Source organism: Andrena cerasifolii, chromosome 5 (genome assembly GCF_050908995.1).
Source record: "Andrena cerasifolii isolate SP2316 chromosome 5, iyAndCera1_principal, whole genome shotgun sequence".
NCBI lineage: Eukaryota > Metazoa > Arthropoda > Insecta > Hymenoptera > Andrenidae > Andrena > Andrena cerasifolii.
The window spans coordinates 17,819,929-17,844,367 of record NC_135122.1 but is presented as its reverse complement, the minus strand read 5'-3'; the positions used below and the strand labels follow the sequence as shown (position 1 = coordinate 17,844,367).

Genomic DNA, 24,439 nt, shown 5'->3' with positions numbered 1-24,439 from the left:
GCTATGCGCATTTGTTTTTCTGCATGTACATATGTACACAACGAAAGATCACAATTCAATCGATACACTTGAATAATTGAATAACAGAGGATTGGCTGTAGAGCCTACCTATAGCGAATTGAAAACGCTATGTAAAATATTTATCATATTTTATAATGTATTTACTATAAATCAATTTGCTAAATCAGTATACATGAGGCACCAATTTTACTTTGGTGTTGGTGTTTCCTGCTTTTTCTTGTACTGACACGATAAACTTATATACAGAACTATTGTTTTGCACTGTAAGCAATAATATACACCCACATAAAGTCATTAATCATTTTCTACTATGTTTTACATAAACTTTTGTATGAATTAAAAATTATTTATATAGTGAGTATAATTGAAAAACTTGAGAGAGAATCTTTTAATTTATTGCATACAAATGATACTATTGAACTTTTTTTAAATATTGAAAAAATCAATACTTTTCATTGTTTTCACTCTGATCTTTGCAAACTACATAATAAAATTTCTTCTCCGATCTTGATTCTTTGCGTGGCTCAATGGTAGTTTTTAGTATGTTATCAATATGTCCCCAAAAAACTTTGAACCTAAAATAATTATAAATGTTGGAAGAAATAAACGTATATGGTTCGCACTGCAACGTGCAGCATGCGTATAGGTATATTTGATTTTTATTGAATGATGGATTTAACATATAATTATGTTACTAAAACTGATTTCAATATAAATACACATTTATATACAAACATATGGCTTAGATTTTAAATAAAATTATAGTACAATGTACAATTTCTATTTTGTGTGTTAGACGCGATAAAATACTGTTAATTATTACTCAAGGAATAGTTATGGAATATAATAGATTAATTAATTTATGAATTATAATTAAGCCCTGATTTTACGAAACATTTGGCAGTTTCTTGGCTCGCGTAAATCGAAGGTACAAACTGTGCCAACCCTATTACCTTGTTTCTTAATACTATGTACACTATTATTTACGTTCTCGCAGGAGTTAAAATGTCACTCAGAAAGTACAATAGGAAAAAAAGCTAATTGTAAGTCTCGTACCGCGGTATTTAACATTATCTGAAGAAAGTACCCAATACACCGGTCAGTATCACAGCTACTCTCTGCTCTTTCAGTTTCGATGGAATTACGATTAAACAGTCCTAGACATGGGCAATTGCTTATCCTGTATGCGTATGCGGTTATTAAATCGGGAGAAGAGAAAGAGAAAACGGTTTAATGCGATTTAACGCTGTATGTACACAGCGCGTTATAACTACAGTGACGTGGGAAACTTAAAGTTTCTGCAACGTACTACAACCGAACGCAAAATAGTCTGCGCACGGCGAGAACTAGACTTTCGTATCACTCATTGACACGTCAATGAGCAGAGGAAATCCTTTGGTCCAACACTTTCTCCACGATAAATCATTACTAATTCATCTGGAGATCATACGCTTGTTTGATCCAGAGCACTTGCATGTGCAAAATCATTTGCGCATTTAGGAATCATAATCACCTTTAAATAATGACTGTAAATGTAGATCCTATTTCCTTTTTATATCTAGTCGTGTGATTTCTTTATCAGTTTCTCGCGACACCGCATATCATAATATTTGGCAATGCCCCGCGACGTTTGCGCCATGCACCGAGAGATTGTGCATGAGCCTGCAGCGTCCTGCACCACCTTTTCGTTCGGGCTCCATCTTCAGCCTACGAACAACCAGAACTTAGATTTTTCTCAGACAAAAACATTATGCGGAATAGTGTTAGTATATGGTAAACACCTTAAATATAAAGGTTTCCTTGGATGACAATTCTTGGACTTCGAAATAATCCTCAAGATCTGTTTCACAGCATACTATACACTTGTCAAGGTACAGCGGTTCCTAAAAACGGACATAACTTCAAATCACAATGTACATTTAAATTAATCTTAAGTAGCGTTCAATCAAATTAGAAATTTTGCTGAAACTTTTGTATAAAACTTACGCGTAGTAAAGAATAACGTCCAAGCTTTTCTTTTACCAATAAGAGGGTAGCCTCCTTGATACCTATGTGCCTTGGAAATAGGGAATCGTCGTTAAACTCAAGGTCTTCCGCATTTGGCTGTGAGGAAGGAATATCATAACATTACACATGAACGTCGATTACAAATTCAGAACGTTACTGAATGCACATAACACTGGTAAATGAGAATGATATAATCCACCTTGCCATTCGTAACCAACATAGCGGTAACAGGAGCCAGCTTGACAGTTCGGCCGCGTCTCCAATTGTTATCGGTTGGCTGAGCAACTAATAGACGCCCTTCCAGGATGAATTTCGCTTCTTCGTGGGCCCATTCTAACACCTCCACAGCCATCTATAGCAATATTGTTAAAGTGTTTTTGCATTCTAGAATTTGTTAACCAAGCATTGAGTTACAAGCGCGTCATGTACCACAGATAATTCCATACCATAGTTGATTAGAATCAAAAGTAGTTAATTATTGAAATATATCAGTTCTTTCCTTACGATATTTGCAAACTAACTAATTTGTCAAAATGAGAAATATTTATTAAAATAATTTTAACTTATCATTACTTTTAGATTCAGTTTCTTTAAACATTCAGACCACGAAAGTTCTGTTGTGTTTTATTCGCTCTATTTGCTCCCTTTAAAATAAGTACGTTTAAATTACCTTTCTCAATTTTATATTCACCATGTCTTGCTCGCCTATGGGCCGCCTGCCGTTCTGAATAATGGAAATTCTTCTCCAAAGTTTCGTTGATGTCACATCTTTCGCCTCCTATTATCGCATTGTTCAATTACGCAACGAGCCGTATAGCATTCGCATAGGCATTAACGTCTTAAATAATAAATTCCGTTTTATTCGAGATTTTCATTGCACGCGTGAATGACATATTTACAGCGTTCATATGTTCCAAGTGCAGCTCGATGTTGGCCTGGGCCTGTTTCAGTCTCTCCTTCGCTTCTTGAATGTCCGGCCGTACCGATGGCGTAGCTTTGAGCAATCGAGCCAATAGGAGGGGGTACTTTGTCACTCTTTGAACAGGAACCTTAAACGAAATTGTCATTGTATTTGATGGAGAAGAAATTCAAAAGGGCTTATAGGGAATTCGATACGAAGCTTCCCATAATGATTGGTCCGAGAAAGCAATGTAATTTATTCTACTCAGGACTTACCATAAGGAAAGAGTTTAAGTTCATCCTACGTAAGACTGTATTCTCCATCTGTGAAACTTTCAGGAAGATCCGCAGCAGCTCTTTCTCTTTCTCTAAATTCTGCAGCAGTAAGCTCGCGCTCCCCTGACGAGTGCAATAGCTTTCAAATGCGTGCAGCATCCGTTCGGATTCCAGGAAAGTCTTTCCTACGTCTACCGTCAGGAGATCTTCGTCCCCAGATTCCTGTTTATCATTCAACCATTAAAACAGCAAAAAGGTGTAACAAATTACCTGATTCTAATGGAAATTTTGACTTTCTGACCATGAATAACTACATTCGTCGGCTTCATAAATCTACATATTGTTGCGGTGCCGCAATAAGATCCTATCATCGTGCTTAAATTCATAAAAAGTTTACAAATGCAGTGCTAAATAAAGAAGTAGCAGCTGAACATTTGTGGTCATGTAAATGTAGGTTATTGTCTGCTGTCATCCGCCACATCGAGCTGCAGACGATAAAAGAATTTCACGCGCACGCAGTCTGCGCATCGCCGGAAGTCCACCGGCACCTAAGTACAGGCAACTTATCCGATGCGACGTATTTTTTTTTAGCAGAATGTGCAAAGCGTGTAAAGTATTAACGATCGTATGAATAATAAGAACTGAGACCGAGCTTATCTACCTGAGCAAATTCCACAGCGTCCTTTAATTTCTCCGCGAGTACGAGATTGTGTTCGAGGAGTTCTTCCACGTTAAGGAAAATTGCTGCGAGCTGCTCCGAAGTGAGGAGGCCAGCTCTCAGCATCGGTCTGTGAAATTCTTCGAGGATAATTTGCAGATCTCTCCCGTACTTCTGCTCCGTCTCCACGATTTCCGTGATGATTTCCTTGCGCTCCACTCTCTTTTTCGAGCATTTTCTGCACACGAAAGGCGCATACACCACACCGCTGAAAGACAGATTAATTGCATACAAACGTTTTATCGAATGGAGGTGTACGTGTTAAAACGAAGAGGTTAAAAAGTATAGAATACATTTCTTCTATTGGTTGCGTAGCTTCCGAGAAAAATGACTTTGGACGTGAAGCTAACAAAGGAAGATCTCGAACCCGAAAATTCAAACAATTCTGAAACTTTGCGAATATGTAGGAGATTTCCTCCTTATTACAACACAATTTTTGTTTGCTGCCTAAATTCACTCGAAGGGGGTGAAATTAACCCCTGAAAATTCGGCTATTTTCAGATTTTGTGTTATAACTCGCGAACTGTAAGAGATAGAAAAAAAGTTTCTAGGCAAACGTTACTTATTTTAATTAGATCTATCACTTAGTAAAAAAATTATTTTACAGTTCATGAGTTTAAACACATCAATTGCACCCCCCGGAGTGAATATGGGCAGAAAACAAAAATTGCGTTGTAATCAGGAGGAAATTCTCCACATATTCGCGAAGTTTCAGAATTTTTTGAATTTCCGGGTTTAGGATCTTCCCTTGTAAGATAATATGGATTTACATGCGTAAGTTATCCGCTACTTTACATAAATAAATAAATAAATAATCTACATACGTATGCATTTACTTTGCAAAATAACAATACTGTACCCTTCGTATTAAATCATTATGAATTAATTCTAACATGTTCCTAGTAAAGTTCTAAAGTAGTCTTACGCTCAAGAAACTATGCCAGCAAATAAAGAAAAACATTCCATGTCTTTTACCGTGTGTAAATTAGCTTTATTCCACTCGGGCACCTTTATCATTAAGCAATCTCTATTAAAATAACTTGCGTTGTGACAATTAATATAGCGATTCCTTTCAAATTCACGTGCACATAGTGTCGCGCGACGCATACAAAAGAGTTTCGATCGTTTTGGCACGCCGATTCGTTCGACATTGATGTATATTCGGTAACGAAACTTTCGCTTGTTGCGGTAAACAGAATCAATAGTAGGAGAAAGTGCAGCTCAATGGTTCCGAGGGCTTGTTACGTGGTTTGTCTTCGGGGATATTACTGCGGTTGCCTACGCTTGGTAAAACAACAGATCTTAAGTAAAAACACTTATGAATCCGCGGAACCTATTTGCAAAACTTCAACAAATTCAAACGCTACAGAAATGTTATTTCTATATTACGAGATCATGTTCTTATAAAAAGGTTTAAGTTGCTCCTTAAATTTTATTTGCAAAAGAGATTTTAAACGAAACAATTCCCGTAGCACAGTAGCATTTGAATATTTTATAAAAATTAATATTTCTTATATTTGCAGCGAAATGAAAAATTAAAAAAATAAAAGTAAAAACACTGCAATTAAGAATTAAAATACTTGCGTGGATCAGTAACCCGAGAAGAAAACAAAATATTCCTCCACGTTCTCCTTTTATCGGTATACTTGTGTAATAAATTACAAAAAAAGAAGGATTTTTTCAGGTAACTTTTAACTTTCATTTTATTTACTAGCCACTCAGTGGCAAGCTGAAAGTAATGGTGTCAACGGAGAGGACGTGATCGCTAATGGCGAGAAATTTACGTAATTATATCTTGCCCCTGCTCGGGATTGTAATTTCTATTGGATGCTTATGCACGAATGTTGTCGCTCACCTGTCCGTTATCAAAGGATCCAAACGTTGCTCGCAGTCCTCGCAGAGCTTTGAATCACCGGAAATCACTTGTGGGATTCCACCGAGGAGACTTCCTGGTCCCGAAGAGACATTTCCTGTTCTCCAACGTCTTGGCACGCCTCGAGTGCTGCTGGCCTGACTACTTTCTGATCCCACTCCGCTATCAGTTCGTTCTATATCAACCGCCCTTGCCTATAAAAAGCCGGATCATTGTAATTCGCATCACGCCTGTCGAAATCCTTGTTTCACTCACCGGTACACATGCTAGACGCAATCGAATCGCAACTACACGTGTACTTTTCCAATCATAGAAATAAGAAACGACAAACTACAAAACACAGAAAATGTTACAACAATATTCGTTATTAATTGTTTAGATTCTCGTGGGTTTTCTTTGGCATTTAGGACGACCATGTGACCGATTCTAATATAAGTCATTAAAAATTTAATTTTATTTGTGATCACGTAGCTTCCTCTTTCTGTAAATTCGTTTTTATTGTTAGGTGCACGAAAATTAAGATAATAAATGTTGGAAAGAATTGTATTGCTAAAATCGTCCCATCAAGGTTTAATCATTGTGACTAGAAAGTTATTTTTCATTGTATGCAGTTGGAGTGTTCGTTTGTATACGAATTTTAAAATTTATTCTTCAGATAAAACTCAAGTATTTTATATACTAAATAAGAGATTGTTTGAAACTCTAATCTGTCGTCTGGCCACATCAAATTTTAAATGAAATTGATTTAAGTGACTTGGTATTCTAGACTCGTACAACATTTTTCATGAAACGGCGGATCATTTCGAATTGCGATAAACGTGCCTGAAATTGTGAACCATCCTTATACCACGAAAATGAGTTTCCACCTATTAGAAATGCTCGGCTCGTAAGTAATCACATAGAAGTAAATTACTATTACAAAATAAGCACGAAGTGGTCACTTTCACCGCAGCACAGGTTTAATCTCGTTATACCCGCTTACCATGAAAAAGTAATGATAAATCAGGTGGTTTCGTGGTATACGCAATGGTCGACGGAGTACGTAAATGCACTTTTCTTTGATAAATTACTATTACCACAAACCCACGATCCGAAATCTGAATATTTTGGAATTGCAGACCACGTTTTTGGTTCTTCAAGGTGAAAAGAGGGGAATATTCTTTTATTTAAATGACAATTTTTTAACAATTTCATTGCACAGTTTTATACGGCGTAAAAAGCCGTAATTAAGGTTTTCATTCTAATATTTTTTTTACATTTACTAGAATTCCCAAGGCAGATATACAGGAAAGTGGGAAATCACACATTAACTATTAAGGGGTGTTTCCACCCTGAAGAACCGAAAATGGGCGCGAACAAAAAATTTCCCGTTACTTCCATCAAGGTCCTCTTGAAACGTGCCCAGTTTAAAAAAAATCGGAACGAAAAAACCGAACTTCCCTTGCAAGAGGCTTGTTATGGAATTTATAATTTCAAAAATATTCAGTCCGCCGTCCCGAACGATTACAGTACGCGGTTACTCAAATCGCAGCTCACCTTCGATGTTTCCGACGAACTAGTTAAGATAATATTGCATTCCTCGCTGCTATCAGAGACGTTGGAGATCTGCGAGCTCTTCGAGCTAAGATCGCCAAGGCTGGTCTCCTTTTGCTCGTACAGCGCCTCCAAATCGCCTTCGGTGTCCTCCTCGTCCTCGTCGTCGTCCTCCCCCTCGATCGATATCGCTCGATCCTTCGAGTCCATCAGAAAATTGAGCAGCTCGAATTTGCTCGATATATTCTCCTCGTCGGGCGACGTGGACATCTTCTTAAAGAAGTCTTCGGGGCTCTTCGACAGATAGGTCTCCGCGAGGTCCTCGGGATTCGGCTTCTTGAACACATTGTCCGTCAAATAGGATCCCAGGAACTGGTCGGAGCTGCCCTTCCTGTAGTAGTCGATGTCGCCGAAGTATATCCTGTCTTTTATGTAATCCTCCGTGGGCGGAGGGCTCAACGGCAGGGGAGGAGGTTCATCAGGGATTTCCTCGTAGATGGGCTCCTTGATCACTTCGTACGGATTCTCCTCGAGGAACAGATTCGTCGAGATGAAGTCACCGTCCGAATTCAAGCTGGACGCCCTCGAGTAATTCGCCTCCAAGGTCGACTCGGAGCTTTCGTACTCCTTGCTCTTCAACAGGCTCTGCTTCAAGATCTTCAGAATAGCCTCGCCACTATCCTCGTCCACGATCTCCCCGTTCTCGCGGGCCTTTCTCAGCGAGTCCTCGAGCAGCTTCGAGATCAGCGCCTCCTTCGACAATCCAGAAAGTTTCGATACACTTTCCGCGTCTTTTTGAGGAGGCTTCTTCTCCGTTCGCTCTACTCGGTCGTTTGTACAGAATTTCCCGGCCTTTTCTGCACCAGACAATTTCCCTTCGACACTCGATTTCGTTTGCTTCTCGCAATCCGTCGTCACTTCTAGGGCAGTCAACGAAGCTTTTTCCCCGAGCGAGGCTTCGTTGGCCTTCCGAGAAAGCTCTTCCTCTTCGGCGGACTCTGGGTCCGTTTTGAGTGCCTTCGTTTCCTCTTTGCCGCTCTCCACGACGATGTTCGACCTGTAGTTGTCCAAGATCACCAGGGTGCGATTCTCAGCGGAGTTCTTTATTCGAGGGGGGTTCTCCGAGTTCACAGAGATCACCGTGGGATTGTAGACGCTGTCTTCTCCGCCGACGCTGATGGTCACCTTGTTGTCGGACGTTGTTTCGGTGCTGGGCGCCGTGTCCCCGTTGATCAGAATCGAGGTCCTTCTCGCCCCTTTCGCGCCTGGACCTATCTGCAGCCGATGGACGAGGGGAGAGGCTCTGGGACTCACTGTAATTTTGTACACGTTGCTCTCCGTCGTCGCTGAGCCAATTTCGATCTTCGAGGAGCCGTATGAGTTGGACGCGGTCTGCAACGCAGGGCTGCCTCGATCCGATTCAGAACGATCCATGTCCTTTGTCCTCGCGCCTGGGTCGCTGACTCTGTGACGGTACTTCTGCTTTCCAGGCGGCGGTGACCAGCTGGTCGGTCTCATTCCTCGGAAATGATCGTTCCTTTCTTCGTAATTGCTCTGCGCATCCCTTGAAGCTTCTGCTTCCGCTTTAATCGCCGTCGCCCTTTCTCCCACGATCTCGTCGATCTCCTTCGAGCTCAACGATTCCTGCTGGCTGTCGCTTTCGACAGGGTCGAGCTCTTTTGTCGGGTATGCGTCTTCTGTCGTTTCTATCGCCGATTCCTGCGAATCCCCGCGTCGGATGGTTTGCTGGCTGGAGTTCAACGAGGACGGTGCTTCTTTCACTTTCCTGCAGAGACTGAGACGCATGGTGTCCATGAACAGCACGTCGCCGGCAGATACCTCTGGTCTGTTGTACGATCGTTCGCTCTGGCTCCGCGATAAGGATGATCTCTTTATGCTCTCTGTAAATTTGTTGCAAGTACACGTAGTCTGTTATCAAAATAGATTATAATTGTTCTGCTAAAAATTTCAGTGCAAGAATCAGCTCGCTTTCGAAATATATACAATGGTTTTTGCACGTTTCAATTATATTGAAATTGGAATTTTAACACGAGGTGTCGCTTTTAAATTACTTGGCAAATTTTTAAAATTAGGCTAGTGCTGGTAATGATTATGTAGCAATAATATTTATAAGTTGTTGAAGAGTTTCTAAAAGAATAAAATATTTATGTTATAAATCTAATGTTGCCGTTTGCGATGAAAGGCAAGTAAAGCGTTAGTGGTGGGATTTTCTAATGGGAGAATTTTGTAAGATATTTTATTTTCATGAATAAAAATATTTGGTAAATAATAGCAAAATAAAACCTTGCATTTTTTTAATTATCATCCGAACGATAATCAACTTAGGACAGGGAAGAAATTGAAAAAAAAATGGTAAAAAGTAATGTCTATTTGATTATAAAAGAAAACGATTTCAATTTTTTCAGCATTGCTCACAGGTTCTGGACTCATTCAAGGTAAGCAAAAGTGACGAATCTATCACGAGCATAATTCACCATTGTACAGAGCATAATCACACGCAAACTGTGAACAACTCTGAAAAGAAGAGAAAACTCGTGAGAGCTCTAAAAAGCATAATTACACGCCCGCAACACTTAGAGAAAGGGGAACTCCGCGCTTGATCTGATGATTTACGGCATCTAATGCGAGAGAACTTTTCAAGATATTATCATTGTTAAGAAAATATCATGCTGACGATCGAATCTCGGTTTAACGAAATCTTTATAACGATCGGCGATCGCCATGTACTGAAAGTAGGTATACAGATACTTTACATATCTATTTCCATCCAACTAACAATTCTGCAATTTTTTATAAATGTAAATGCCTCCTTGTTCAAGGTTTGTGAAAAATAAGTGTCTTCATAAAAAGTACGTCTTCATTTTGGATTGATTCCAAGGGTCGAAGTGAAATCCTTATCCTTCTACTTTTATTTAAGCATCTTATCTTTCTTGAAATTTTCGTATTCAAGGGATCATTGCGAGGTCTTATTTCCGCCAGCAGCGTGCAAGTAAACACCCGTAACAGGGAGCTAGTGAAACTATAAAGGAAAGCAATAATTGGTGCTTGTGCAAAAAGAAGCTACTTGTTGAGAAAACGAAGGCCAGTTGAAAACGATGACTAACGAACGTGTAGCAACGCACGGTTGCAGGAAAATTTCCTGCGTTTTATTGGTGACGCGCTGAACAACCATATCTCTGAGGGAGATCTGCGCGTTGCGAGTTCTACGTGAAATATGGAGAGCTTCGATTCCTGTCTAATTTAACCATGATCTAAACGCGTGTGCGATCATTCAGTTAAGGTCAAAGCGTATAACGCAGCATGTATTCTTGAAGAAGATCCACAGAAACTTTACTCAACGGATAATTACAATTCTTACCTTCAGACTTTAAGATCAGATCTTTCTCGTCGACAGCAATGCCTGGAATACGCTCCTGACGTTCCTCGATCTTGATCCCCGGTCCAGCATCCTCCTCCATTTTCATCATACTCTCCTCTGTCCTTCTCTTCTCCTCCTCTTCCTTCCTCACACTCTCGTGCTTCGCTGAAGCAGCAGCTCGATTGGAAAAGCTTCGACGGATTTCGTCGTTCTTCCTTGGCACATCAACGCTCTCTTTATTCCTGGAATGGGCACGCCCCGAATTACCAGAGGGTACAAACTTGTCTACCCTGACCACGTCGACGTTAACAGGTTTCTGACACGCATCCTGCGAGATCCTGGGCTCCTTCAGTTTGATCCTGTCCATCTTCGGGTCTCTGATATTCGGAACAGTGATGAAGGTATACTTTTCCCTTTGATCGTGCGGCGTTACCGGTACTTCATCCTCTTCCTCTTCCTCCTCGTCCTCCTCCTCATCTTCCTCCTCCTCAGACTCGCCGTTGCTCCTCTCCTCCATAGCGCAGTTAGCGATCCGGCCGATTCTGCTCCACGCCAGACGCGTCGCCTCCGAGGGCTTCTCGGGTGCGAATATAACATTATCGACGTTGAAAAGGACGCTCTTCCTTCTAGCGTCCAGCACCTTCCCCCGCTTCAGTATGCTCCTGAGCGTTTGCCTGGCTTCCTTGAGCCGCCTCGGCGGCCGTTTCGGCGAGACCTTTGGTATGGGGATCCTCGTGACGGGCATAGCTTCCTCGTCGTCCGAGATCTCCCGGGGCTCGTTGAACACCCTGATCCGCTGGCCGCCGATCGCCGCCACGGCGCTTCGGTTCGGTATCCTCTCGATCGACTTCACTTTCGACGGGTCGAACAGGCTGGACCGCGGCCTGGCGTCGTCCTGCTCGAGGGCGTTGTCCGACAGGTCGTCACTCAGGTCGTCCTCGTCCTTTTGCTTCTTCAGCAGAAGATACGGGTTCACATCACACTCGAGGATGCTCCGTCTCGAGTCCCCGGCGCTCGACGGCCGCTCCTTCCACTCGTCCTGGTTGGTCTTCGTCTGACCTGTTTCGGGTTGCTTCACTGGCGCGCTGTCTGGCCAGTCGCTGCGCACGCCCCTGCCCTTTTTCGCCACTCGGGCCAGCCGGGCCGGGATCTTCGGGACCGCAGGGCCCCGCGGGTCCGCCGACGCCGGCGCCTCCTCCAGCCACTCGTCGGCGGGAGCCGCGGGGAAGCTGGGCCGCGGCTTCCGAACCGTCTCCTCGTAGCCCGTCGCTGTCTCCTTGTCGAACCACTCGGACCTCGACGAGGTGCTCTCTATCGAGCCCTTTCGCTCCTTCGCGGACCTCGCCATGCTCTGGCTCCGCGAGTCGCGCTGGGACAGCGGACGGTGCGGCGAGATACTCCGGGCACGCGTCCTCGGCTCCACCAGCCGATTCCGACGCATCTGGTCGTAGGGATCGTCTATCGAGGATCGTAGCACTCCTGTGGAGTTTTGGGGAGGTTCGTTTACTGCTTTCACCATGTGCCATGATGGGGGTTTTGGTGTTACTGGAGGGTGGAGTTTAGGAGTTGTTACGTATAGGGGTTTGCTGCGTTGGAGGCCCGAAAAGCGTGGGGTGTTTGTTAGGAATTTGTAGGGAATAAGCTACTGGGTGGGTTATACGCAAATTGTATATACAGCAGGGGGAATATTTATTGCATCGCTGGAATAATCATGTTATTACTTATATCTCTTTTATTTTTAGTTCTGGGAAAATAGTGTAAAATTGATTTATTGTAAAAATGTGTAGCTCACTATCTTCGCCAAAATAAGTTTGATGCCAATCATTTTATTGCTATATTCTGCGTACTACGTGAGAGTGATGCAATAAATATTTTTAGTACTGTAATTTTGTAAGTATATAAGAATTGTTACGAAAACTTTAAAGCCATATTTCTCGAAGCTACAATTTTGAAAATTTCGGAGATTGTAGAAGACATATCCCTCTATTGTATGAACTACTTAGAACTGTAATAGTATTTGCGATAGTTTATCTGTTATGAACAAAAATAGATTTTTTTTTAATTAATATAGAAAATATAGTTAAAAACGCGTGTAAATTCTTAAAGAAGTTCTTTGCGAATGCTTAGTACCAACTATTTCCATCGTACATCATTCTTTCTTAGTACTTAACTTTGCAATGATTAATATTTAACGGGAAAAAGCTGCCCAGACGAAGCGAAATTATATACCCACGTTACAAACGCACCGTGCACAGAATATTAGTAACAAACAAGTTTATTAGCAGCTTGCGAATACTACCACGAGTATTAACTTAGAATGCATTAGCGAGCGCTAATCGATGTAAAAGACAAGCGTGTTAATTATAGTAGACATCTATTCTTTACTCACATTTCCTTGAAAGCGTAGAGGTGTTGCAAAGAAGAAAGCTCGTTAGTTAACAAACATCCCAATGTGATGTTTAACACTTTATCGTCGGGAGATTTTTATATGCATGGTTCGCCAATTGTGTATAGTTAGCAACTTCGGGGAAGAATTACTTTAAACACATCATTATACAAAACAACACCTAATAATTCTATAACGTATGATTTTAGTTAACATCATTAAACCTTAAAAAAAATGGATGAAATGAATTATGTATTGATTTCAAAATTGCTCCGCTATATTTATGCATATTCCAAACTTCTATATTTACCCTGATAACTTGATCATCCTATCACAAAAATTCAAAGTCGATTGTTCGATAATTACCACGGACAAATCAATTGAATTTGCCCACATTATTCAGTCTTCTCATGCGAATGAAAATTTGAAACTTTCGTCACGCATTCACTCATCCGAATGCCGAGTCAACTCGTCATCTTATCCGATCGATAAGCACAGTATTGAGCAAAATACCTATAACCCATCAACGAGCGAATAAGTTAGAGTGCAAAGCGTTAAGTGCACTCGCCGAAGCTAAGAACCCAAAAACACGAAATATCCCGTGACCCGTCGATGAAGTGTTAAATTGAACAGTGGAGGGGGGACGAAAAGGGCCTTACCCGCTAGGCTGGGCCTGGACCTCGAGGAAATCGGCGGGAGCCGACATGTTCCTCCGAAAGGCACACCAGCCAATCGGTGACCACCGCACTTGCGGCAGGTGCCGTACTTCCTGGTGGTTCCGCTGAGGAATTCCGGGCAGGAACACACTACCAGCACTGGTGCCCCTGGCGGCGGCGGGGGCGGCGGCGTCATGAAGCCCCGTGGCTCGTGGCCAGGCCTCGACGATCGAACCGTACCGTAGAGCCATGGATCACTGTAGATCATTTGTCGCGAGAGCCCGCTACCGCCGCTTATCGTTCCCCACCCCTTTCCAGCGTCATCGGCGCTCTGGCTCTGCCGCGACAGCCCCAGCCTCACGCTCCACGACTTCTTCCCTTTGCTCAGCGTGTCGTAGCCCTGCAGCAAACAGAATCCACGAATCCATTAGCACTGACAACGGTGCGAGTAATGCCGGGAGAAGAATTTTGTACGAAAAGTATAAGTGAAGTAAGAGATTCGTTTTTGTTGAAAGTAAAAGTGCCGGGACTCTGCGCAATACTTTTGTCCCTTTTCAGAAAATATCGACGCGGAAGTGATACTTCTGTTTTGAACGTACAAACCTATTATGCATTTGCTTCGCGTGGACAACTCTGCTAGTACGCACCCCCTTATTTGGGGATCACATTAATATTCGGCGCGAGTTCTTGTTGCGAATAATTACTGCTGTTACTATCACCGTCCGAAACGGAAAACGTGAAAGCTTTCGTTTTCAACAGGATATCCTCTTTTGGCGAACGGAATTCTTAATCGAATACGTGCCGTGTTATTACTGCTACAAATATTAATGCAACACTTTCAGCACTCCATCCATATAAAGTGTCTAAAAGCAAAGCTTGCATCTTCGAAGCGGCAGAATGCCATAAATAAAAATTTCATATTGTTTACACGCACGAGTTAAGTTTTGTTAAAATTAGAAACAATGTCACTCTTTCACTAGAGATGATCAGTGCTTCGGAAGCCTGCAGATCTTTCACAAAAAACATTATTAATTATCTAATCAAACATAAAAAACATGTTCACGGTATTTAATGAATTTTCAAATCTTCTACTTCCTCTGGTAACCCACTAACACGCAAATACACTGTAAAATCTTGCTCTTGCTGTTAATTTTCAAACATCAGCTCAACGTACAATAATCTTCATTTGCGAGCGCGCATTCGCGAATGCTGTTATTTATCGAGGCGTTTAACACAATCGACGGACATGTCGCATCGTGGGCCTGCGAATTCTGGAACACGCTCACGGCGGGATTCATCGTGGAAAGTTCGCCTGCTCGTTTTTAAAGCACGACGGAGGACGCTGACGTAGAAAGGGAGAGGGAGGAAAAAAGAGGAAATGCAGGAAGAAAAAGAAGACGAAGGAACAACAGGTTCCAGCGAAAGTAAATGGCGGTCGGAATCGTCCGAGATCGCATTTTAAATTTGTTTTCCCCTGGTGAAACTGCCGCGATCCTGGGAGGGAGCTCGTCTTAAGCCTTGGTCGCGAGTTTCGAAAGAGGAGAGAGACCGCGAGGGGGCGAGGATGCCGGAGAGGCGGACAAACATTTCTTCTCGCGCACAAAGGAAATATTTCGAGACTGCGGCCGCCTATAAAAACTCTATTTATAGGAAACTGTAAAAAAACAGAGCTGGAAAGGAGCTGAAAAATATTCCGACTTGTGGTCGCCTGGTTCTTCTGGTTTCCACTAGGCGGGCTTAAGAAACCGACCTTTAAAAATAACAGGAAATCTAATCGTAAAACGACATGCACTCGCCAACAGGTTTGCGCGACGCGAAAGGATTTTATTCGCCACAGACGACCGGGCCCAGCCGACTATGATTTTGGTAGTTTAATGTTTTTCGCAAGCCTCCCTCGGAGACTTCGATGCTGGACGTGCCGATGCAGTCACCGAGGATCTAATAGTGGATCCCTGGCGGTGCGCAATGCTTTTATTAGATGCAGGTAATTTCGCGCTAATTCCCACGTGGTGCTTACCGCGAAATAAAAATGAATAGAGCAGAAAGGATTAAGAGTGTCGTTGATTCCTCTAGGGCTCTTGGATAGTCGAGTGTTTTAGTCTTTCTACGTTTTAATTGGATGCATTAAAAAAAACGACAATGAAACGCGAGGGTCTGATCTGGAATCTCTTGGAATTTTGCTGAAGGCACCGTTTCTAATGAGAATTATAGCTTTCTACTGGTTCGATTATGAAAAGTATCCGAAAGGTCAACTTTTAACACGACCGTCTTGCGTAACGGAGCGAAGTTGTATTTTAAACACGTACCCGGCATTGCAAGGGTAATTAGCATGAGAGTTACTTGGAAAGCGAAAGCTTAATTGTAACCAGGAAACTCGCGAAGCAATGGTCGCGAGCATTGTTTCTGAATAGAAAAAAATAACATTAAGACGGGATCCCCGTGTGCGAGCTGTGCGTGCTCGAAGGTTAGATGCAATCTATGATCTTTAAAGAAACTGTATGAAATTACGCGCACGCCCTTTTTCCTTCGACAATTATGGGAAATGAATGGATGCGCGGATAAGTGACTGCACAGTTTCGAATCGTAATGACTGGGGACCCAATTACCGTAATGATTGTAATCTACTGGATACATGGATATGATTATGATGTTTCAGCTTTAAATTATCCGCAGAATTTTATAGTCTTTTATATCCTTTTTTTAATTTCATCACAGCTTTCGTTATGCTATTATGTCATACATTCATCCAGGTCTTGTTCTCTTTTCAAGATACATGAGTAAATTTTTCCATTACTTAATGTTTATCAACTACTTTTACAGAAATATTATATTACTTTATTACTGTGTGTTTTAAATTATTTTTTGAAAATATACGCTGGTCTATATTTTCATCTTTTATTTATTTATCATCCGGTGGTATTATATCTTCACTAATTCCAATAATCATTTTATTTTTAAATTGCAGGAGTAGTACAGGAGTAGTACTTTTGTGTAAGTCACTTTATAGAAACGAACTTGGGGTACTGAGAATTCAATAAACAAATATTCGACCTGTAGGTACAGTTTCTAGTGAATTCTGGAACGGAAAGCCAAATGTCGATTGACGTGCTTAATTCCAGTTTATTAGTTATGGTAACAGGAAGGGAATTCATATGTGCTTGGGTAAGGACGTAGTGACATCGTCGAGCCTCTCGATGGCCACAGCTGCATATAATTTGTCTTACAAGTACAAACACTTACACCTGCCGTTCAAACAAGATCCGTGTGCCGAGGTAAAATATTTCTCCTATATCCAACGAGAATGTTTTCCTCGAAGAATCGACAAATGCCGCGGGGACGTATCCGTCTGAATTAAAATCAAATTAATCTTACAGTAGTTCCATCACATTTGTAAATTCCAATGCGTTCGCAACTAATTCATCTAACATAATTACATTCACAAGTTTATAAACCAAATTACGTACACGTGAGTACATAATACATAGACATTGTTTGCGTCATCCATAATTGAAGAATCCTCGTAGAAAACTGTAAGTTCTAAAAACCAGATTCTATTACCACTGGCGCTTAGAACATTTTCAGGTAAAACAATTTTATAAATATTTTTTTCTAATTTACTCTAAGCTGGTAAAGATCGAGCTGCACCCCTGTTGCTGCAAGGTCCTCAACTGGGATTTCTATAAATCAAACAGCCGCGAGCGCCAGATATTTCATGCCTCTCACTTTCGTGAAATTATCTCGGCAAGTTGGCGAAAAAGCATTTCACATTTTCTCCCCGACGAAACCAAAGGCGGCGCATTCCACGTGCCTCGGTCTAATATAATTAGAAATACGTGTTTTCCGCGTCCACAGAATCCATGCTCCCCATTTCCGCCGGGCACCACGAAGAATACAAAGAACAGAAAGAACACGAAAAGCACGAAGAACACGAGGAACGTTGGATAATGTTAACCAGCGATTACAGGGGGAATTGCTTCCTTTAGAGCGACTGGAAGGGAGAACCGATTCACAGATCTATCTTTCTTTTCTTTTTCCTTTTCAAAGAACCAAGGAAACCGGCAGCTTCCTCTCCCCGGTTCCTCCGCTTTGGAAGATGGATACGGCTGCGTGGAAAAAAGTAGGTTATTTGCATTTTAGAGGCGGATACAGGTGGCGAGGCATCGGTGCGACATCCAACGGCGCGCGAGGTCGGAAAATGGAGCAGATTGGTGGCCCGAGGGCAGGCTCGATACGCTTTACTTTCTCGTCGATGCTGGGACTTTCGTAAAAGCCTCGTTCCAGAACCTCACGTAAGAGGAGCGGCCTATACGCTCTGTCGCTCGGTTGGTCGAGAGGAAAAAAAAAAGGACGACAAGAAAACTAACGTAGGGGCAACGAGACGCGTTCTTCGGCCTGTACAGAGCGCCAGGAGTTGCAGCGCTCGTAGAAATGCACCGATATCCGCAGGTGCGACGCGAGAACGGGCGTGGCCGACAAAATTTCAGACGAGCGGTACAGGTTTTCAGTCCAGTGACATTTCGATCGATTTTTCCCTGGAGGTGAAATCTGCTGCTAACGGGCATGTCTATCCGATCTGTTTGCCACGATTCTCTTGTACCTCGTGCAAAGGGACACCTTAATGATAAGGATTATGGGACCGTGGACCTATGGAGGGCGCAGGTTACCACCTGGTGCCCCAGGTGGCAGCAATTGCGTGCATTGTATGTATGATGATTGATTACGAGTGTGTGGTCGAGTATAGGGTGTTGCAGAAGTCTTTCTGCAGTACACTCGTGGGTATGTCCACATATGGGTCATCGATGTGGGTCAGAGCAGGTGCTCGAGGCATATGGTGGGTTTTAACAGTTGCAATTAGTTTTGGAGCGGAAGGTGCGTGGGAGATTCTACTGCAATTTGTGAGTGGTATTTTTGAAAACGACGCTTCGTTGAGAATATGGTCATCGCTCGTCGCATATTGCAATGTCTAATTGCACTGATTAGGTTCCATTGGAAGCTCTGATGCAAGTGTTTGAAAATATAATTAAATATGTCTGTGTTGTGTATGCAAAAGGGCAGAAGGCATTTGTCATCTGAATTGCAAGGTGTTGATGAGGTACGCTTGAATTTTATACGAGGATTTGAAGAATAAAAGTAGTGTTTCCTGAGGACATTATCTAAGTTAGAAGCTATATTCAGATTTGATGTCAAAATTGATTTTTTGGCCCTTAATTAATATATGTTTATCTATTTATCCTAATTAATATCGTGGTCAATTATTATTATTTTATAATTTTGTAATATTATGGGGAGCAGTACCTTCTTGCTTCGCCAAGTAGAAAATGACTGTCGTGACCAGGCAATTTCTAAAGAGCATGTAATTCTATGATGCGAAGATAGGATGCACGTGAAGAAATCAATGAAGATACTTAGACAATTCTCGGTAAATATCGAAGTAAGCACATGGCAAGGCACTCGTTCGTTTATAAATCACTTAAATTATTGAAACTGAAAATCGTTTCTAACAGAATTAATTTCTTGACTCAATTTGCTAAGCACTTTTTACTCACTTTAGGGTGTCTCTTGTATCCTGAACGATATCTTATTACCGCACACATTTTGGATAAAGACTTGCGTAATGAACGAATGAATAATGCACAATTTTACAATACAATTTCTATTCCTAGATAACAATGAATGTTTAGCCGAATAATTGAGTTACGTCTATCTGATCAAAAAGTGTACTTGAACCACTACGTTGTTATATCGGTCCCAATTTCAACGCTTTGTTGCTCGCACAAACCGTGTGGTTTCGAGTGTGGAAACACCGTATTTGTAATTCTTTCTCTTAGTATTTCGAAAGCAGGATTAACGAAACGTAAGATATTCAAAGTGCAGCCTGAACTACGAATAAAGTCGCGTTTGAAGAGCTGGATGGAATATTCTCTTAATTTTTCAAGAAGTTCTTGAATTAAACTAAGTAAAACATTAAAAGGGTCCCCAAGGTACGATGAAAAAATAACAGATATTTTAATTACGATCGTAACGTTTCAATATTAGACTTTGGAAAGTGCAAGTTAACGATACGTAAAATGTGCAAAGTGATGCATGAATTATAAAGAAAGTTGCACGTGAGACGTTAAGCAGGCAATTTCTAAATCGAATTCCATGGGGTTTTCATAAACACAAAGGCACTTTCAAAAAGTACGTAACAAAACAAGTACGTTCCCCAACAACGATCCTAAGTGCTTCTTTATTTTAGAGTTTCGAAAGTGCAACCACCGAAAGGTGAACTGCGTTAAGTGTTGCCTAATTTACAAATAAGGTTGCATTCGATCCATCAGGCAAGCAATTTCGTAACCCCGCAACTAAACCCTAAAATAAACGGCGCGTGTTCCCTTGTAAATATTAAAAGCCTTTGCGAAAAGTGTGAAGTGAAAAGCAAACGTCTTACTTCTCTCAGTAAGTTCGTCGCTTCGGAATGCTGAACGTTCGGTAAAGGAAACGCGAAGTTGAATAGACAATCTTGAAACTCTATCAACAAATCCTAAATTAATTCCACGTGTCGCTTGTTTTCAATTACAAAGCGTGCTTGAACTGTAAAGCAGTGGCAGATAATTTGTTTTACAGTTCATCAGCTGCTATACACGCTGCTTCCTCGAAGATCCAGGGTTTGCAATTTCCGCGGTAACCGACGAACGAAAATTATTACCACAGCCATGACGATGATTGCGCTTAATGCTTTTTACACAATTAGCGAGCCAAAGTTGATATTACTGGGATAGAATCTGCCCGCAGATGGATAATGTTAATTGCACGGTGAAGTCATGCAATTTTTTAAACCAACGGGAGGTTTTCGACCTCTGCAAGCAACGCGTTTAGTTACGAGCGCAACAGATCCACGAACAGTAAGTCCAAGCACGGACTGGTTATAGATAAGCTATCTTCTATGAGAGAATTTTTGCTTCTGTCTTCGAAAAAAAATAATAATCATGTTCTCTCTTTAAATTACTTTTTTTTTCTATAAAATACATGACGATTTGTGTCACTGCAAATTTTTAAAGGAGAGTGTTTCTGATCAGAGTTCAATTGCTGGTGTGTAATAATATTCATTGTAATATTCTATTGTTATTTCATTTCGTGGGCGTTTCGTTATAGATCTCCACATTTGGAATTAGTACATGATCTTTCCTTTGGAATATTTGTGTTTGCTGGCACTGATAATTATCGGTTTATAATTTATATCATAACGAAGACAATTAGAATCTGCATGCTAATATGAAAACTCACAATATCTTTGCTCCCTGCCAAAACAAAAAATGGTCACGTTGTTAGCACCACTTGAATTACACTTCCGCAAAGTTTCGAATCTTTTTGATCCCTTGTGAGCCATAAATTCAATAAATCGAGTTTTTCTTACGTTCAAATAAATGCAATCTTACCGATATTCACGATCAATTCTCCTGCTCGAATGGTGTCTGCGAAAATCGGGCCTGCCGAGAGGTCAGGGAAAAGGGGAGAATGAAAAGTCGACCATGTATGACATAAAAAGCAGAAGTCCACTTTCCCTCGGTGGCCAGGCCTCGTATCGAGATGACCTCAAGAGATGGGCATCTTCTATTCGCGTGACTTCTCCTCTCTCCCTCTTCGTTGTTTGTGGGTGTATCTTTCTCTTTCCCTTTTCGCAAGAACCACCGCGGCGCTTCTTCCCGTGCCAATCCATTTCCGTTTCCCCTGGCGTTTTCTGCAAAATGAGTCGCCATCGCCGCCACTTCGAAGGCGCACTTCCGTTTTCCAATCTCCTTTCCAATCTTTTCTGAAGAGTTCCACCAGCTCAAACACGATGCAGCCCCCGAAACGGTAGCAAAACTTCATAATGAAATCTCGCGATTTTTCAATTGCGCCTGGCTACGATGATCTAAAGGATCGTCTGCTGCTTATTTCCTTGAGAGTCTGCAGCGATTAAATCCCCTTCGATTACGTCCATATCACTATATTTAGAATGGTGACAGGCTTTTCGTAATGTCCAGGCGCATAATGCAACCATGGCTTCTTCGTATCGTAAACGGAAGCCAGTCGATTTGAATCGGCGATGAAATTGTGTACCACAGCGGAAAATGGTGGCGAAGTAACCCATTGCTTAATCGCGTCTCGGGAAACGTAATGTTTCGTACGGTTTATTGTCAAAATCTTATTGCATTTCCTAAGAATGTTTTATGTATCATGTTTGACGAACGGTGCACAGGTGTAAGCGAGGAACCATTTTCTTGGGAATGTTTATGATTTCTTTTTTCATATAGAGAAATGTGATAATTAAAAATCAAGATGCACATCTTGTTGTGTATAAATTAAGCTGTATTCTCTGCAAAAAGAAATTTGATATATTAAGAAATGGTGCCATAGCAGCCCCTTCTCCCAAGGCTTCCTCATAGTTACAGCTTCTATGGTATCAAAAATATCTCAGAGAATACTGGACCAATTTGAATAAAATTTTGCCCGAATATTCTTAAGATTAGTGTCTTAGATAGTGTTTTGTTTTGTTTTTAATTAGCAAAAGAAGATTAAAACTTAGGTGGATAATCACATGCTTGACTTCGAGTTGCTGCCATTTTTGAAAAAATTCATTTTTTCGAAATCGACGCCGACAAGTACTAGAGTATAGTTTTGAGAATATTCGTGCAAAATTTTATTCAAATCGCTCCACTAATCTCTCAGATATTTTTGGTACCATAAATGTTGCGACTATGGAGAGGCCTTGGGAGAAGGGGATATTTTATGGTACCATTTCTTAAGGTATCAAATTTCTTTTTTGCAGAGAATTCAGCCTAAATTATACACAACAAGGTGTGTATCTTGATTTTTAAATATCACGTCTCTTTGTATGAAAAAAAAATATATAAATAAAATCGTTTAAAAATGACCCTATTTTCCGACCTGTCAAGTATATAACCATTAAGAAAACACCGTGCCGATTTTCTGTTACTTCGAGAGCAAAAACGGCTAACATGTATCCTGATAATTAGTTCCGACTATTTTTCTGTCATCATAAATATATTTTAAAATGATAGCCCTTCAAGTTTTCTCTCAATTTCATGGTGTCGACTCGTTAACACTTGCTGAATGTCGGAAGTGCGAGACTGATGATGCGCATGACCAACAAGATTAATTACTTAAGCATCGGTATTGATTAATGATGGTACCCAGGATTGTTTTACCTTGTTTGTTCACGCTTTATGCACAACGGGCTAATAACAGACCCGGAATCAATGACGAACAACGAGCGATGGGAAATTGCACGTTCGAATTTCTACGCGTGATAGACGTGGAGCTAGAAATTACAGAGTCGCGTGCACGATCGAAAAAGTACATTCTTTTGGCGGGAGAAATGTATGCACTACTTAACACGTTGGCGATCGGTGAAAACCGTCGTTCTGCCCGCGAATGTCGAACAAACGGAGCCTTTGTGCAAGCCGTGTATGCACGATTAAAAACAAAGGTATACCTACACATAATGTTTCTTGTGTAAATTAGCATACGGTAATGGAAATTTGATTCGATCATTTTTCACATTTCCTTTCAGCAGCATGTTTAAAGAGCTGAAGCTAAACATTTCTGTTGCGCTTCGAAGTATTTTACGAAATATTAAATGTATGCACTTATTTGAAATATTTGTGTGAAATTTTTATGTTAGAGTAACACGAGTTCCTTTCCACTTATTTTAAATAATATAAAATCAGAGTATACGGCGAAGGAAATGCAAGAAATATAGATTTGGGATTTTTCATATTCACGATACTTAATCTCAATAAATTGACGTTGTCTATTGTAAGTACCTACTTTACGTAAAAACCGTAAAATACAGTTGTCACGGACGACAACATGTAGTCTGCTCGCGACACAAAAAAGTGACTTGGGTAAAAGTCGTATGGCATCAAGGCTGGCATATAACATAATCAGTATTTTGTAACCGTGCAACCTTCAGGGTTTTAAATGGAACAGCGAGCATTTCATCCTACTGTCAACATTTTACTTTCGATGTTACGTTATTCAAAAATCGTCTTAGCCTTCTTCTCACAAAATGGAGCTAGGAAATGTAGGCAACCGTTCAGGAACTTTTACATGCCACTTAACTGATGATCGTATTAATTTCCAATCTAATTAAAAGCTACGCTTATTTTCTCAAGATCCATCATATCTCTTATAAGAGGAAATAAAACGAGTACATAAATCGTCCTACATGAATTCTGTAAGATGCACAACTGCCTGGCATAACTCTATTTCCAGTGTCTCGAGTACTAGATACTAGTAGGATAACATACTCGCACGTTTTAATTACGAAGACGAAATACCAGCGTTCGCTTTCAAAATCACGTGGAAGCAAATATGTATCATGGATGCGGGAGAAACGGGAAAAGCACGGAACCTCTTACTTTAATACAGCAGAGCCTCCCTTGCCTGTATATCCTACTATCCGAGTGCTCTTATTATTCCAATATTTTATTATGCAAAGGAAACGTGCCTATAACACTCTTTCTCTTATTCAACATGTTCCTGTAAACGTCAAAACTAATTATGATTATGATAATTTAATATGAAATATTATCGTCTACGTGTTCGCGTATAATAGTTGCATCAAGGCAAAAGGTTAAGTGCTTGTGTAAGTACTACCTGCCTCTGTTGCAAGGACCACTTATGCTACATTGAACACAGGATA

At 41.1% G+C, this 24,439-nt stretch overlaps 1 protein-coding gene across 3 annotated transcripts in view; it reads right to left on the bottom strand.

Moving 5' to 3' along the window:
* Window positions 1–662: 662 nt before the first annotated feature.
* The window catches only part of Rhogef64c (Rho guanine nucleotide exchange factor at 64C), a 56,555-nt gene continuing 32,778 nt past the window's right edge, over window positions 663–24,439 (bottom strand). For all 3 annotated transcript variants that reach the window (XM_076811941.1, XM_076811940.1, XM_076811942.1), the window contains exons 3-14: window positions 13,753–14,149; window positions 10,708–12,186; window positions 7,332–9,229; window positions 5,778–5,989; window positions 3,866–4,130; window positions 3,205–3,426; window positions 2,928–3,077; window positions 2,699–2,806; window positions 2,228–2,380; window positions 2,008–2,124; window positions 1,803–1,904; window positions 663–1,728 (exon numbers count right to left, since the gene is read on the bottom strand). In XM_076811941.1, the coding sequence (XP_076668056.1) occupies window positions 1,600–1,728; window positions 1,803–1,904; window positions 2,008–2,124; window positions 2,228–2,380; window positions 2,699–2,806; window positions 2,928–3,077; window positions 3,205–3,426; window positions 3,866–4,130; window positions 5,778–5,989; window positions 7,332–9,229; window positions 10,708–12,186; window positions 13,753–14,149 (5,232 nt within the window). In that variant the 3' untranslated portion in view covers window positions 663–1,599. The remainder of the gene's footprint in view (window positions 1,729–1,802; window positions 1,905–2,007; window positions 2,125–2,227; window positions 2,381–2,698; window positions 2,807–2,927; window positions 3,078–3,204; window positions 3,427–3,865; window positions 4,131–5,777; window positions 5,990–7,331; window positions 9,230–10,707; window positions 12,187–13,752; window positions 14,150–24,439) is intronic.